Source organism: Diabrotica undecimpunctata, chromosome 3, assembly GCF_040954645.1.
Source record: "Diabrotica undecimpunctata isolate CICGRU chromosome 3, icDiaUnde3, whole genome shotgun sequence".
Classification (NCBI taxonomy): domain Eukaryota; kingdom Metazoa; phylum Arthropoda; class Insecta; order Coleoptera; family Chrysomelidae; genus Diabrotica; species Diabrotica undecimpunctata.
In genome coordinates, this window is record NC_092805.1 from 58637412 (window position 1) to 58650863 (window position 13452).

General features: G+C 31.4%; 2 protein-coding genes across 8 annotated transcripts in view; one reads left to right on the forward strand and one right to left on the reverse strand.

Annotated features, from left to right (window-relative positions):
- Positions 1–13452, forward strand: part of Rbp6 (RNA-binding protein 6) — a 1719762-nt gene that overhangs the window by 709742 nt on the left and 996568 nt on the right. The gene's annotated exons all lie outside the window — the stretch shown is intronic.
- The window catches only part of LOC140436838 (fatty acid synthase-like), a 55730-nt gene continuing 43249 nt past the window's right edge, over positions 972–13452 (reverse strand). The window contains exons 17-19 of the mRNA XM_072525969.1: positions 11229–11560; positions 5536–5713; positions 972–1261 (exon numbers count right to left, since the gene is read on the reverse strand). Of these exons, the coding sequence (XP_072382070.1) occupies positions 1092–1261; positions 5536–5713; positions 11229–11560 (680 nt within the window). The 3' untranslated portion in view covers positions 972–1091. The remainder of the gene's footprint in view (positions 1262–5535; positions 5714–11228; positions 11561–13452) is intronic.

Sequence of the window (13452 nt, forward strand, 5' to 3'; positions counted from 1 at the left end):
CCCATTTTTGTTTGCAGCATTAAAAGTTTGATGAAAAAGTAGCACAGCACTGTACTTAGTGTAAAAACACAGTACCTTTTCCTTTACCCACGGACTTCGTGCATTTGCTCCTTTGAGCCCTAAAAGACCCAAGTAAGATGCTCATTTTCTTCTTCACAACTGCTGAATCTATATTAAGATTTCTTGAAATCAACTCCCATGCATCTTCTTTTTTTGTTTTTGAATAACAAAACTTATTTTTTGGATCCCATAATATAGGGTTTTCTTCATACAAATTTATTAATTGCAAACATTGTTCATTTGACCACTCCATTTTACACATAAATTAATAAAATGAATAAAACTCAATAAATTCGAACTTGTCTTGCAAATGCAACAAATCCCCACGCTATCCATCTAAACTGAGTGCGAACGCACACGTATGTTTCTTTGATGTGTGCGAAAAAACCGACACCACTCTGGCTCGCAGCATGTGTGCTCAAGTCATTCGCGAGAAGCAACGCATGCGGCGAGAGGTTACGAAAACGCTGTCCACATTTGCACACGTATGTGTATTCGTGGCTGCTCACCGCATGCGTTTGTAGGTCTGTACGCGCCTTAAGACAATACATATTATTTTATAAATTTTCCAAAGCCTTTATTTCCTTATAGACAAGTTATTTGTCTATTAAATAAAATTTATTTATTTAATAAATATTTCTTTATAATAAACCAGTGACATATATGGAGTATAATATATAGGTATTATTAAAATTAGCTGTAGTTTTTGTGGATAGGTGGCGCTGGGGTTTTCATTACGGAAAGACAGACAGAATAAGAAAATTATAATATTGATTAGGATTTTGTTGTGGCATCTTAATGCAATTACTATTCATATTGGAAATAAGTCACAACTTAAGTTTAAAATAAGTTTATTTTTGATTAATTAAATTTAATCCCTTGTAAAAAAAAACATATTTTAAAGAAATATGAAGAAATATAAAATATTTTATTTTTTTCTACTTGTTTAATATAATGGTTATTTTTTATATGATCCTAGCATAGGAATGTGTATATTATTAAAATTATCATCAATTTTCAAATTTTGTGCGTTAATTTTTCTCACAATTTAAATATTCAGATAACTTTGCAAACGTTAATTTTCGCACATCTTCTACTTCAATAACCTTATTAAATTCTTGATATAATATTTGTTTGATTTCTGAGGCCATCAGCGAGTCCACTCCAAAATTGTTAAAAGGCTTCTGTTTGTCAACAGTATCTAGAACAGCAAAATGTTGCTTAGTATATTTAACAAATAACGTAGTAACACTAGAAAGTCTTACTTAACATACCTACCCAGAAAGCCCGAAGGGATCATTTTAACGCCGAGTTCTTAAATCAATAAAAACACAGTTTAAAGAAATTTTATCACCTCTAGAAGATAGAATCTGATTTTCATTGTTTAAACATTTGTGACACCGTACAGTTTGCAGTTTTTGGCATTTGGAACACATTGCCTTGTTAGAGACGTGACACTGATTGGAAGTATGATTTCTTTTACAAAATATTTTAAACTGAGATTTTTTTGGTTTTTGGATAGTAACAGTACTGGTTGTTGGTAGAACCGGTGCTGCTCAGTACCAGATTTCGGCAGGCAAGCTATGGAGTCCATAATAAATTCCTCCCTAGCTGAACAATTAACTTACGACAACTGAGTCTCCTTCCAGTTGCTATTATTAAATAATGCATGCATTTATTGCTCGTAAGTCATGAATATTTTAATAGGCACTATGGGAAAGAACTGAAGGTGTAAGGGTTGGAGGAAACATCATTTATAACATAACATTTGCATCATGGCAGAAAATATAGAGCATTTACAAATTCTTATAAAAATCATTAACAGAGAAAGCAAAAATATGGGACTAAAATGAATAGATCACCAAATACAAAACCCCCGTTGACAACATACATCTGACGTTGGAGGGTAAACCGTTAGAGAGTGTTAACAAGTATAAATACACAGTTAGATTAAGATGAGGAGATAAAGGTCAGAATTAAAATAGGTTGAAAAAGATTTATAAAATACAAGTCAATGTTTACAAATAAGAAATTGAGTATGGTTATCATATTGAGCTTCTTCGAATGTTATGTATATTTGCAACTGCTATATGTAGTAGAAAATTAGTCTCTTGAACTGCAAACATTTTAAACGAAGAAGTGTTGGGGTGAAGACTAATTGGACATGGCAGAAAACTTATGCCACAACTAAAATAAAAAAAACCTTCGTATCTGGACTACATACTTGGAAACGATAAATACTCTCTTCTACACGTCATCATGGAAGGAACAGTAGAGGAAAGAAAAGGCCATTTTAAGTTGCAAAATATAGGGAAGTGTTTAAAAAAGTGATCGCCAACCTTCGTTAGAAGACGGCACAATAAGAATAAGAAGTCGACAATTTTATAAAACACCTGCATATGCCAACGTCTTAAAGCAACTTTTGTAGTATAAAGAAGCGCCATTTGGTCCACTTCATCAACCACATATTCGGTTTGATTAAAAAAACTAACTGTTTCAGGTAGTTTTCTTCCATCGAGAGCAACATCAATTGATTCTTGTAACGACCTCAACAAAAGCACCTTTTTGTAAATCTTTCCTTGGTATGCAACAAGTGTTATTTTTTCGTAGTTCTGAAATATATGAGTAACATACAATTCTATATTTTTACGCTTTAGGCGTGTACATACAAGTACCCACAAGACTTGTTGATTTCTTGTGCAGTGCCTTTTCATCAAAGGCCGATTTCATCAATGTGAAGTAGTTATCTGTCGCTTTTTCGCCCTTTCCCAGTTGATCTTCTATTATCCGCAAAACAACGTGTTCAATATCACTTGTATCTTTATTGCGTAGATGGTCAGTATTAGTATAAGTGTAACCATTTACAATATATTTGGATTTCACGCAAGCCGAAAGCCAAAATTTTATGCCAAACTTATCTTCTTCGTCAAGTGCCATCTCCGCGGCGGAGGTCGGCAATCATCATAGCTATTCAGACTTTTGAGACGGCTGCTCTGAAAAGTTCATTTGATGTACATCCGTACGACTCTCTCAGGTTGCGCAGCCATGACATTCTACGCTTCCCTATGCTTCTCTTTCCTTGGATCTTTCCCTGCATAATCAGTTTAAGCAAGGTGTATTTCTCTCCACGTGTAATATGTCCGAGATATTCTAATTTATTTGTTTTTATTGTATTTAAAATTTCCATTTTTTTGTTCATCCTTCCCAGAACCTCTTTGTTTGTGACCTGTTCTGTCCATGATATTTTCAGAATTTTCCTGTACACACAAAGCTCAAACTTATAGGGCTTATTTAATATGTATTCTGAGAATAGTTAGGTTTATTGCTGGTTTCTAACATGCACCATAATTTTCTATAATTCCATTCCAAACCGCAGAGGCTAGAGCAAATTTGTCGGTCTTTAATCGTTCAGATCTCGTCTGTTTTACGTCAAATCTGAGAAGTCTTAAAATATCATTAAATCTATTTCCTGACATAGTTTCCCTAAACAAATAAGTACCAAATAATTTTGACCACACGCTGTCGATTGGGAAGTTTTTGTTACCGTAGACTCCTTTTGCGTACACAATAGCAAGGGTAGCCTCCAGTTTTTCCAAAGCTATAGTTCATGTATCATTTTTATAACATCGATGTGCTTTTGTAATAATGCATTTTTTTATATAGCGCAACATGCTCTCGTTGATCATAAGATTTCAAGCATGTACCAAAAAATTATTCTTTACGTTCCTTTTTGCATACGAAGTAGGATTTGATTTCTCTCGACAAATATTGTGTTGAGCGCTACGTCGTATAAAGACTGTAAACATTTAACGCATTTAAAGAAACTAAAAATGATAATCTTACCAGGTACCAGAACCAATAACTTTCCACGTTGTTTCGTCTTTCTATTGTTCGCTGTCTGCTTTTGCTTGTTGACCTCTTTTTCTCTTGCGACTTGGCTTAGATGCACTTGGATACAGAATAGTATTAACTGAATCGTATTGTTGAAAAGTAGAAGGAGTTTTTACATAAATTAATGACTCTTGTACAATAAGACCGTCTAACTTATCTGAACTATCAGAGTCAGTGGAATCACTATTCTGTAGTGGTACGTATTCTTCATCGTCTAACTCATTGTTTTATTCCAATTTAGATTCGTCTCCTGAAACATTTTCTTCTATTTTTCGTATTTTTTTGAGAAAGTTCTAGTTCTGATACTTCACACGACGTCTTTACAGTCGTCTTGAATTTTTACAAATGAACGAGTATTTCAATATTTCAGAACGAGAATTAGCAGAATCTAATGAAGCGATAAACGATAAACAAAAAAACTTTCAAGGAACAAATACGATGTAACAAAAAACCTTCTAGGAATAAGCGTACATAAATATAATTTTACTGATTCGACAGGAAGTTAACAGAAAGAATAGTTAAGTTTCCAAGAAAACGATATCTGACACAGGGCCAGTTTGGGCCCTTCAGAATTGTATGGTAGGTTTGTTAGAGAAAATATATTTTGTGTTAAATAATTCACTTTATCAAGGTATTAAAAGTCATAAAATATGAAATTATTATTGCCTTAAATAAAAAAACTATAATAACTTCAAATGGCAACAGGTGCCAGAATGTCCCTCCGACTTTCTAGTGTTAACTAGTGGTGATCTTTATCAACTAAATTAACAAAAAATTAACAAAGAACTTAATGTGATAAGTAATCAAACGATAGTAAATGCTAATAAATAAGTAGTTAAGTATTATAAGTAAAAAATGTATCTACGCTAAATGACGAATAATACGAAAAAGACGAGAAAAATAAAGAAAATATAGTATGTAAGCCTATACGCTTTTGTTGAAAGGCTTCGCGCGACGAAGTGTTGCTAAAATTTTTGTGATTAAACAAAATTTTCTCAAGAAGATTATATTCGTCATAGATGGTGTAACTAGATACTAAAGAAAATAATAATAATGTCTTCAAAAGCTTTTATTTTTAGGTAAATAAAAATGATAGCTTTCCTTTATGTTCAAAATTATTAGAATTAATAATAAGAAGTAAATGTAAAAAATACTATCGTTATGGGAGAAACATAAATTTGTAAAAAAATTATTTTTATGATCAATAAAATGTTTTCTATAATTATTAAAAGAGAATGCGCTTCAATACCAGTGGGGTATACACGGGAAAGGAAAATGGGAGGAAATGGGGAGTCCCCCAAGAAGGTCTAGAATTAAAGAAAACCTATTATTTATGCCTTTTAAGTAGTTTGGATTTATCTTTTTTATGACGTTTGGTTGATGGTTCATTGGAAGTTCCCCCCTAGTTGGAAGGTCCCCTCCCAAGCAAATGTCTAGATCCGCCACTATTTAATACTAAGCCGATACTAAAACTGCGCATGGCAAAACAGTTAAATATCTCATTTGTCATTGGAAAAGGTACATAAAAGTGTAAAGTTCCATGCAATGATATTGTCAAAAATCCTTGTAGGACAAATCTCTTACCTATACTCGCAATTCCTAGAATATTAGCTACGATGTCAATTGGCGTCTTCTCTTTTTTTGCGACTTCTTGGCTATTTTTGTAAACGGAACTTATGCAAGCTGCAGTATCCAAAATCATAAATTGTTCTAAAAGTTTATAGCAGCTTTCGGGTTTTTGATGGAGTAAGTTACCAAATGACTAAAAAAGAAAATATTTTTTTAATTTTTAAATATGTTCATAAATTAAGATATGAATCATAATTGATCATATCAGTGCTAATATTTCGATTTATTAATTACATTTAACAATTTACGTTGTACTTCGTTATAATAAAAAAAATTATGAACTGGATTATTTAAGTTTAGGTTAAATGGATAAGTATGTATCGTAATTTTTATAATTTATACATAAAATATAGAACACTAAAACGTCATTCATGATATATCGTTAAACATAGATTACGGTCTACAACTTGCTATTAGCAAACGAAGTCAACAGCAATGAGAATAATATGCACAGTTGTTTAACTTATGTATTTCTCTTTTAGAAATTTTATACAGTTGAGTCCATGGTTCTTTACTTGTGCGTCATACGATATAAGTTGGAAATTTATGCTATTTTAATTTTCTGTCACGCAACAGCAAGTGACAGAAAGTGGCTACTGCTCCAATCAGGGGTTATATGATAAAATTTGACGTTACCAAATAAATAGAATGAAAAATGTTAATTTTGCCACAGAACAAATAACAATAAGAATGCCCACTCTCAGATGCCGCCTTTGAAGTGTGTCAGCAAGCGATCGCCATATTTTAAACGGAAACACAGACTCGGATTGAGAATTTTGTGACAAGCTACGACAGAACCGTACATTTTTTTTACATCCTTGTCAAAATTTTCAACTTTTAGTAAAGATTTATACATTTGAAGTAGCTTAAAGAATTATTTTTTTATCATTAGTGATTTATAAATAAATAAGCAATTTATAAAAATAATATAATTAAGTATACAATAATATTTATAGTGTGTTGATGGTAACAGTAAAATTATTTAACAAACGAAATATTATTTAGCTCAAATAATTTTGTTGCAAGATTTTGAACGTATGTTTTTCATTTCTCATGTTTCATTTTCATCCACTTCAGAATCTGAACTGTTATCAGCAATGTTAATTATTACAGGTTCGATATTTAATTGCTTCCTTCCACTTACTTAAAACATGTTCATCTTTATATCCATCTCTGCCAATATATGTATTACAGTAAGTCTTGCAATTTGCCCATACTAATTCGATAGCATTAAAATCTAGGTGATACGGTGGCAATCGAAGCCCTTCGTGTTCTTCTCCATGTTCTTCTTCTTCTTTTTATATAGACATGACTCTGTCTGTTTTTCAATGTGCCTCGAGTAAGTTGTCGTTCCATCGTTTTCGTGGTCTTTCTACTGATACGTCTTTCTATTGGGGAACCGTCTCTTGCCGTCTTTACTGCTCTATTAGTTGTCATTCGGCTTATATGATCGTTCGATTCTACTCTTCTATTTCTTACCCAGTTCTTGATATTTTCTACCTTGCATCTACGTCGTATATATGTACTTCTAGCTCTGTGTCCATGTTCAAGCATCAATTCATCTACAATATAACATATATTTTCTTGTCGGTTCATCTTGTCCAATTGTAACAATTCTGGTTTTAATTGATTCAACCATCTGGTTAACTGGTTCATCAAAATTAACATTGTATTTCTTAAACGAGAAGCTAATTTATTTATGATTTCATTATGGTAGGGTGCGTTGTCCATAACAATCAAAGATGTGTGTTCTAAATTAGGAAGTAATGGTGTACTTATCCATTTAGTAAATATTGTAATATTAATTTCACCGTGATAATTTGCAGTCAAGAGTTTGGAACAAAATAACAAACTGGCGTCTGAAATAAAACCTTTTGCTGAACCGGCATAAACCATAATAAATCTTTTTAAATCATAACCACTTGGTTGACTTACACTTCTGCTATTGCAATCCTGCCACGACATCATTTTAATTCCCCTAGAAACAGACTACGTTTGGTCTAAAAATAAAACTCCTCGTGGATATTTACCATTTCTGTTTTCCATGTATTTACGTAATAAACACGCTCGTTGTGCTGCGATATGAGTTCTCTTAACCTGGGACCACCCCTGGGGTCCACATGGCTACGCTATATTTTCAAGCCTCTCACATCTTGTCGTTTTTAAATGGAGGGGATATCAGTGTATTGACACGTTTCTAGGAAGTGTAAATTCTAGTTAGTATTGAAATTATTTCAGTGGAGTGAACATGTACGTTTTATTTCAATTGTTAAAATGGATGACCTTATCGATGTTCAAGCACTAAAGGATATTTTGAGGTAGGCTCTGAGTTATTATTTTAATTTTGTTTTATTACGTTACTAACTACTGAAAGTTTTTAAGAATATACAGTTTGATGAATTTATGTTTGTGCAAGTTGCACTTATTTGAAACTTTTTCATGCCGTACCCATATGGACCCCGTAGGCACCTAAGCTTTTTTTTTTGTTTCAGTCCTGGGTTTTCGCTACAGGAAGCAATAGAGCTTATTTTAAAAAACGATGATAATATAGCCCTAGAAAAAATCTTTGTTGAACCTCCACCGAGTAATATAGTTACTAATGAAGAATCTGGAGACAAGGATGAAGGCGGAACTTTTCTACATTTACCTGGCAAGCAAGTTTTGGAAAGGCTGCTTCTCCCTTTGTTAAACTTTAGAGCGAATTTCCTGCACAAAAAAGAAAGTTACCGTATCATTTTTACTTTGCCAATCTCTTTACTTCAGTAAATCTATTCAACTTTCTCAGATTCAGAGGCTACCACGCTACTGGAACAATGAGAAGTAAAAGAATTCCTAAACTAGAAGAAAGAAAATCGAATGCTCCTGTTACAAAATCGGAGCAGCTGGTTAAAGAAAAAGGAAACAAACAAAAACCAAATCAAAAGTTAAAAAAAATCTTTCCACGGGTACTTGATCCACAATTATTAAAAACCAGGGGACAATTCTGTAGCGCCATAGAAAGAAAATCAGGTATATTTTTTGTTAGATGGGTGTCAGTAGTCTTAACATGTTCGCCCTATAAAGAGATATTCCAAGGAGCAACATAAAAATATTCAAGTACCGCGGCCGTTTGTGATAGGAAAATAGTATAATGAGTATAGGGGGGGAACAGACCAAATGGACCGAAATTTAACTGAGTAGGTATAGGATAAACATACGAGGAAAAAAGTGGTGGTGGAATCCGTTTACATATCTTATTGATTTGTGTGTCATTAATGCTTGGTTAATGTATCGCCATCAGCCCATCAAGACCCAAAACTGTCCCAGTTAACATTTAGGCGCACTTTAGTACAAGGATATTTGACAAAATACCAAACTATTACTTTACAACCAGGACCAAATCTAATCCCCCAAGCTAATGAGAGAAAAATAATACCTGAAATACGATACGATAACATTGGACATTTGGTAGATTCTACTAAAGATAGTAAAAGACGAAGATGTGGGTTAGAAAGTTGTAAAAGTGAAGTGAGAACAATATGCATCAAGTGTAATGTTGGATTATGTGTACCATATTTTGTAACCTATTACACTAAAAATTGAATTTAGTTTTTATACTTAGTTTGTACTTTTTTATACTTGTATTTATAGGATTTTTATTCAATAAAAATGCATTAATTTTTTGTGGTATTTGTTCTATGATTTAATAGGTTTATTCTTTTAATACCCACGGAGTCCATATGGATACGGGGTAAATTCAATATTTAGCATTGTCAAACATTTTTTTTAAATATTTTTGTAGTGTTTTCTAAACCATTTTTAGTGGTTTTTGAAACAAACGCAAATATACACAAAAAAAATAATTAAGGGCGTTGCCAGGTTAATGAACGCTCTTCGATGATAATCTTTTTAAATTTAAAGCCCAAATCTTTTGTGATTCTACTCAAGTATGTTTTACTTGTAGAAACAATTTATTTAGCGTGCAGCTCATTGATCAACGCTTCACAGGTTACATGTTTATCAAAAAAGCTATTTATTTTAATATAACATGTTAAATCCTACTCGTAATTCTCAACAGAAAGTTGGTTTACATATTATCCTGGTACATATTATATACAATTTTGAATTACCGTTTTAATGCCCTTAGGTCAATCAGTAGTTTTTGTTTTTAAACGAGATCTACTTTTTCCTGCAGAAGACAAAACAGGATTTTTTTCTTTTCATTTTCGTAGGTTGTACACTATTTTTCTAATTTAATTGCAACTAGTATCCTCTAAAATAAAGTTAAAATAAATATTATCAATATTTTTAATTGAAATTGAAAAAAACAGAGATAAAAAGTCCTAATTTTAAATATATTTTTATGTAATAAAGTTGGCAAATAAATAATATTAATAATATATATGCTTGTCATCATTAAAGCTTTATACTAGGGCACATTTGAAAATTGTTCTTTTTGTGCTTCTTGAACAGATGACAACGGTTCTAATAGTCCTTATTCCTTTTTTTTTATTCAATGTACTCGATTAAATTTAAAACGAGTACTTGTGCTTGTAAAGGTAAGCATTTTTGTACACATATCTAAAAAAATTTAATAAAATGGTTTCTTTTTGTCATTTCTTTCACGTTTGCGGAAACGTAATCAAAACCATTCCTTAACTGTTTAAATGAGGTTAACTTAAAGTAAATTAATTACAAAATACCACTTACCAAAAAATTTCAAACTTCATTATAAAATTAGTTGTATAAACAACTGCTTGTGTAGTATAAATAACTTCTAGATGCAAAAACAAGACAAAAAACAGCAAACTATCCAACAAACTGACGGCTACAAGTAAACAAACCAGAAACGTCACAAATTAAACTTAAAATCAGAAAACGACCCCAAGCGTTTTTTTTTACGTATCTCTTTTCGATATACTGAGTCTAGAGCGTTTCATAAAAATAGCATATCTTTACTTAGTAACAGGTAGTAGCTGGTTTGTCTTTAGTCTCATACGTGGAAAAAGTATGTCGCCAAGAATTAATGACGCACGGATATAAAACCATGGATTCAACTGTATTTTACGGTTGGTATTAATTAAATACATATTTTAAGGACATTCAGGATTTTTTTGAACACTTATATATTATTAGAATATCTCAACCGGTACTTTATAGTTGACCGATAACCCGACAACTTATATAGAACAAACATGTGAAAAAACTTAATTAATAAAGATGAGCACATAAGCCATTCAAATATTAACCTACAAATACAAGAAACAACATGGAAAAAAGAAGCCGAAATAACCATGAGCGCAAAAATTATAAAAAAAGACAAATCAAAGTAAATCAGAGACTGATTTTCGTAACTATAGAGGTAAAAACTGTTAACTTCGTTTCTAAATTATTATTGCTGCTCAACTGCCACTGACATTTAAAATAAGATCGGATAGCTTTCGTCATATTATTCATAGATATCTCTAAAATATTTAACACTTAGCCAACGATTACTAACTGGCTTTTTACTAAATTCTACGGAAACATGTTTAGGCAGTTACGTTTATGGTATTATTTCTAAGGACTCCACATCGTTCTCTGTTGTTCCCTACATACAGTTAACTAAATGCAGTATGCTCCGCACAAACGATGATATTAAAACGATTATTTAAGTCAATAAATCTTACCTTTGTATTGAATTTTTCAGTCATAAGTACGCCTACGTCTGCCACTGGACCCCACTCGATAGCTAAACCAGGTAGATTATCTCTCTTTCTTTGTTCGCAAAGTCTTTCGAGAGCTGAATTGGCATAACCGTAGTTTGTTTGGCCCATAACACCTCTAGTGGCCACTACTGAAGAAAACATAACAAAGTGATCTAGTTGCTGGCACATTTTGCGGGTTAAAACGTCCATGTTTTTACTTGATGATATTTTTGGTCGGCATACGTCTTCAAACATTTGTGTTGTTTGTTGGTAGATAGGAGCATCACGTAGCACAAGAGCTGAATTGAAGATACCTAATAAATTAAAAATAGTTTTAAAATATTTGTACAGAAAACAAATTTATCGAAGTTGAATAGTGTGTTTATATCGGATTAAGCCACAATTGATTGTAATTATAATTACACATTTAATTACAAAAAATTGACGTTTCGACTTCCACTCCGGAAATCGTTCTCGAAAATCATTATTCAGAATTTGTAAAGAATTCTGTTGAAACGAATAAATAACTGCCAATGTGGTTTACGGGGTTATTACTTCAGTAAATGACTTTTTGGAGTGTAATTTTTCTCGTCACCACGGATTTGGTTGAAAATTTAAATTAAGGGTCCTCTAATTCTAAGTGAAATATTTCAACGCAAAATAACCAAAAAATGAAGCACTTTTGGGGATAACTCATCAAAACTTTTTGAAAGTATTTAAAAAAAGCTTTTTATTTTTTTCATTTTTTAAGTTTCTAGCATCAAAAACATAAAAGTGAGCCCTTTTTTTTTGGTAAAAACAGCGTAAACATCATCCCCTAATTAGCACCCCAAAAAAAATTAATCGTTACCCCTTTATATACCTTATTGATGTATTGTTTATATATGATCTGTAAGTTTGACTGGTTCAAATCGCTTTTTAAGTGGTTTTAAAATAAAAGAAAAATTTTTAAAGTTTTGAAGCTTTTACCTTTACAAACATTTTGGTTTTTTTTTGTTTTTCTGCAGGACAAAAATTAATAAAGACATTCTGTTAAAAGTTTGCATACACTCGTGACTAGTGACTTATTCATGCCCTTTCAACTACAACCCCTTAAAAAATAAGGGTTAAAAAAATTTATTTTCCTTAAAGAAACCTATAAAATGGTTTTTTTTTAATACTACATAGCTTAAAAGCTAACCGAGCTATGAGTAAAAAACCAATCACATATTTTAGGAGATATTAGAACGCGTATACTGGAGCATTGTAAGTTACACATACTGTGTTATTAAGGCACAAAAATACTTTCACCCATCCTCACAAACTAATAAGGGTTGTTTTTTAAGTTGAAATAAAATAAATTCATAGCATTTTAATAGAAAAAATATTGTATTTATAGTTTCAATGAAAAAAAAATACTACAACTATTCGAATTTCTTCGGAATGGGTGATTTTTATAAGGATAGAAATTATGTGATAAAAAATTAAAACAGTTAAGAAATCTAAGTTTAATGTCACTGTATAATTAAATATTTTTTTCTAATAGGGATCGTTTTCACCCCTAAAAAATAAAAAGCAACCAATGGCACAAGTCCAATTTTACAGTGAAGGGTAAGTATTACATAAATCTAAATTTCGATGCAAATCAGTGAAGACAAGCTATTCGATGAAATTCTTTTAATTATAACTAGTCTAGGGAGTGAGATTTGGATGTTAAGCTATGATTAAATCTTAAATAATTGTGGTGTTTAATTTTAATTGACATTTATTTTTGAAGTTATACTTCTATACGCACGGTCGGCTTTGGAAATTTGCATGAGAGTGAATCTGTGAAACCATTACATATGTAAGATAATGAGTAAGAGAGAGACAGAAGATATATTTTCTCTCTCTTCCTCTCTCGAGAATAAAAATGTTCCTTTTGTATATACATTTAATATTATATATACTATATATATATATATATATATATATATATATATATATATATATATATATATATATATATATATATATATATATATATATATATATATATATATATCTAATATAAAATGTATTAATTTTATTATTTATGAGATATGTTTTGTATTATTTAAAATTATACGTTTATAATTATTCTAGGCTTTTGTATAATTTCAAAATAATCACTGTTTTACCGAGAACTGTTAATTTTGAAATCCGTTAGTGTCATGTCTAATTGGCAAATCCTTTACGTGTTTGGTTC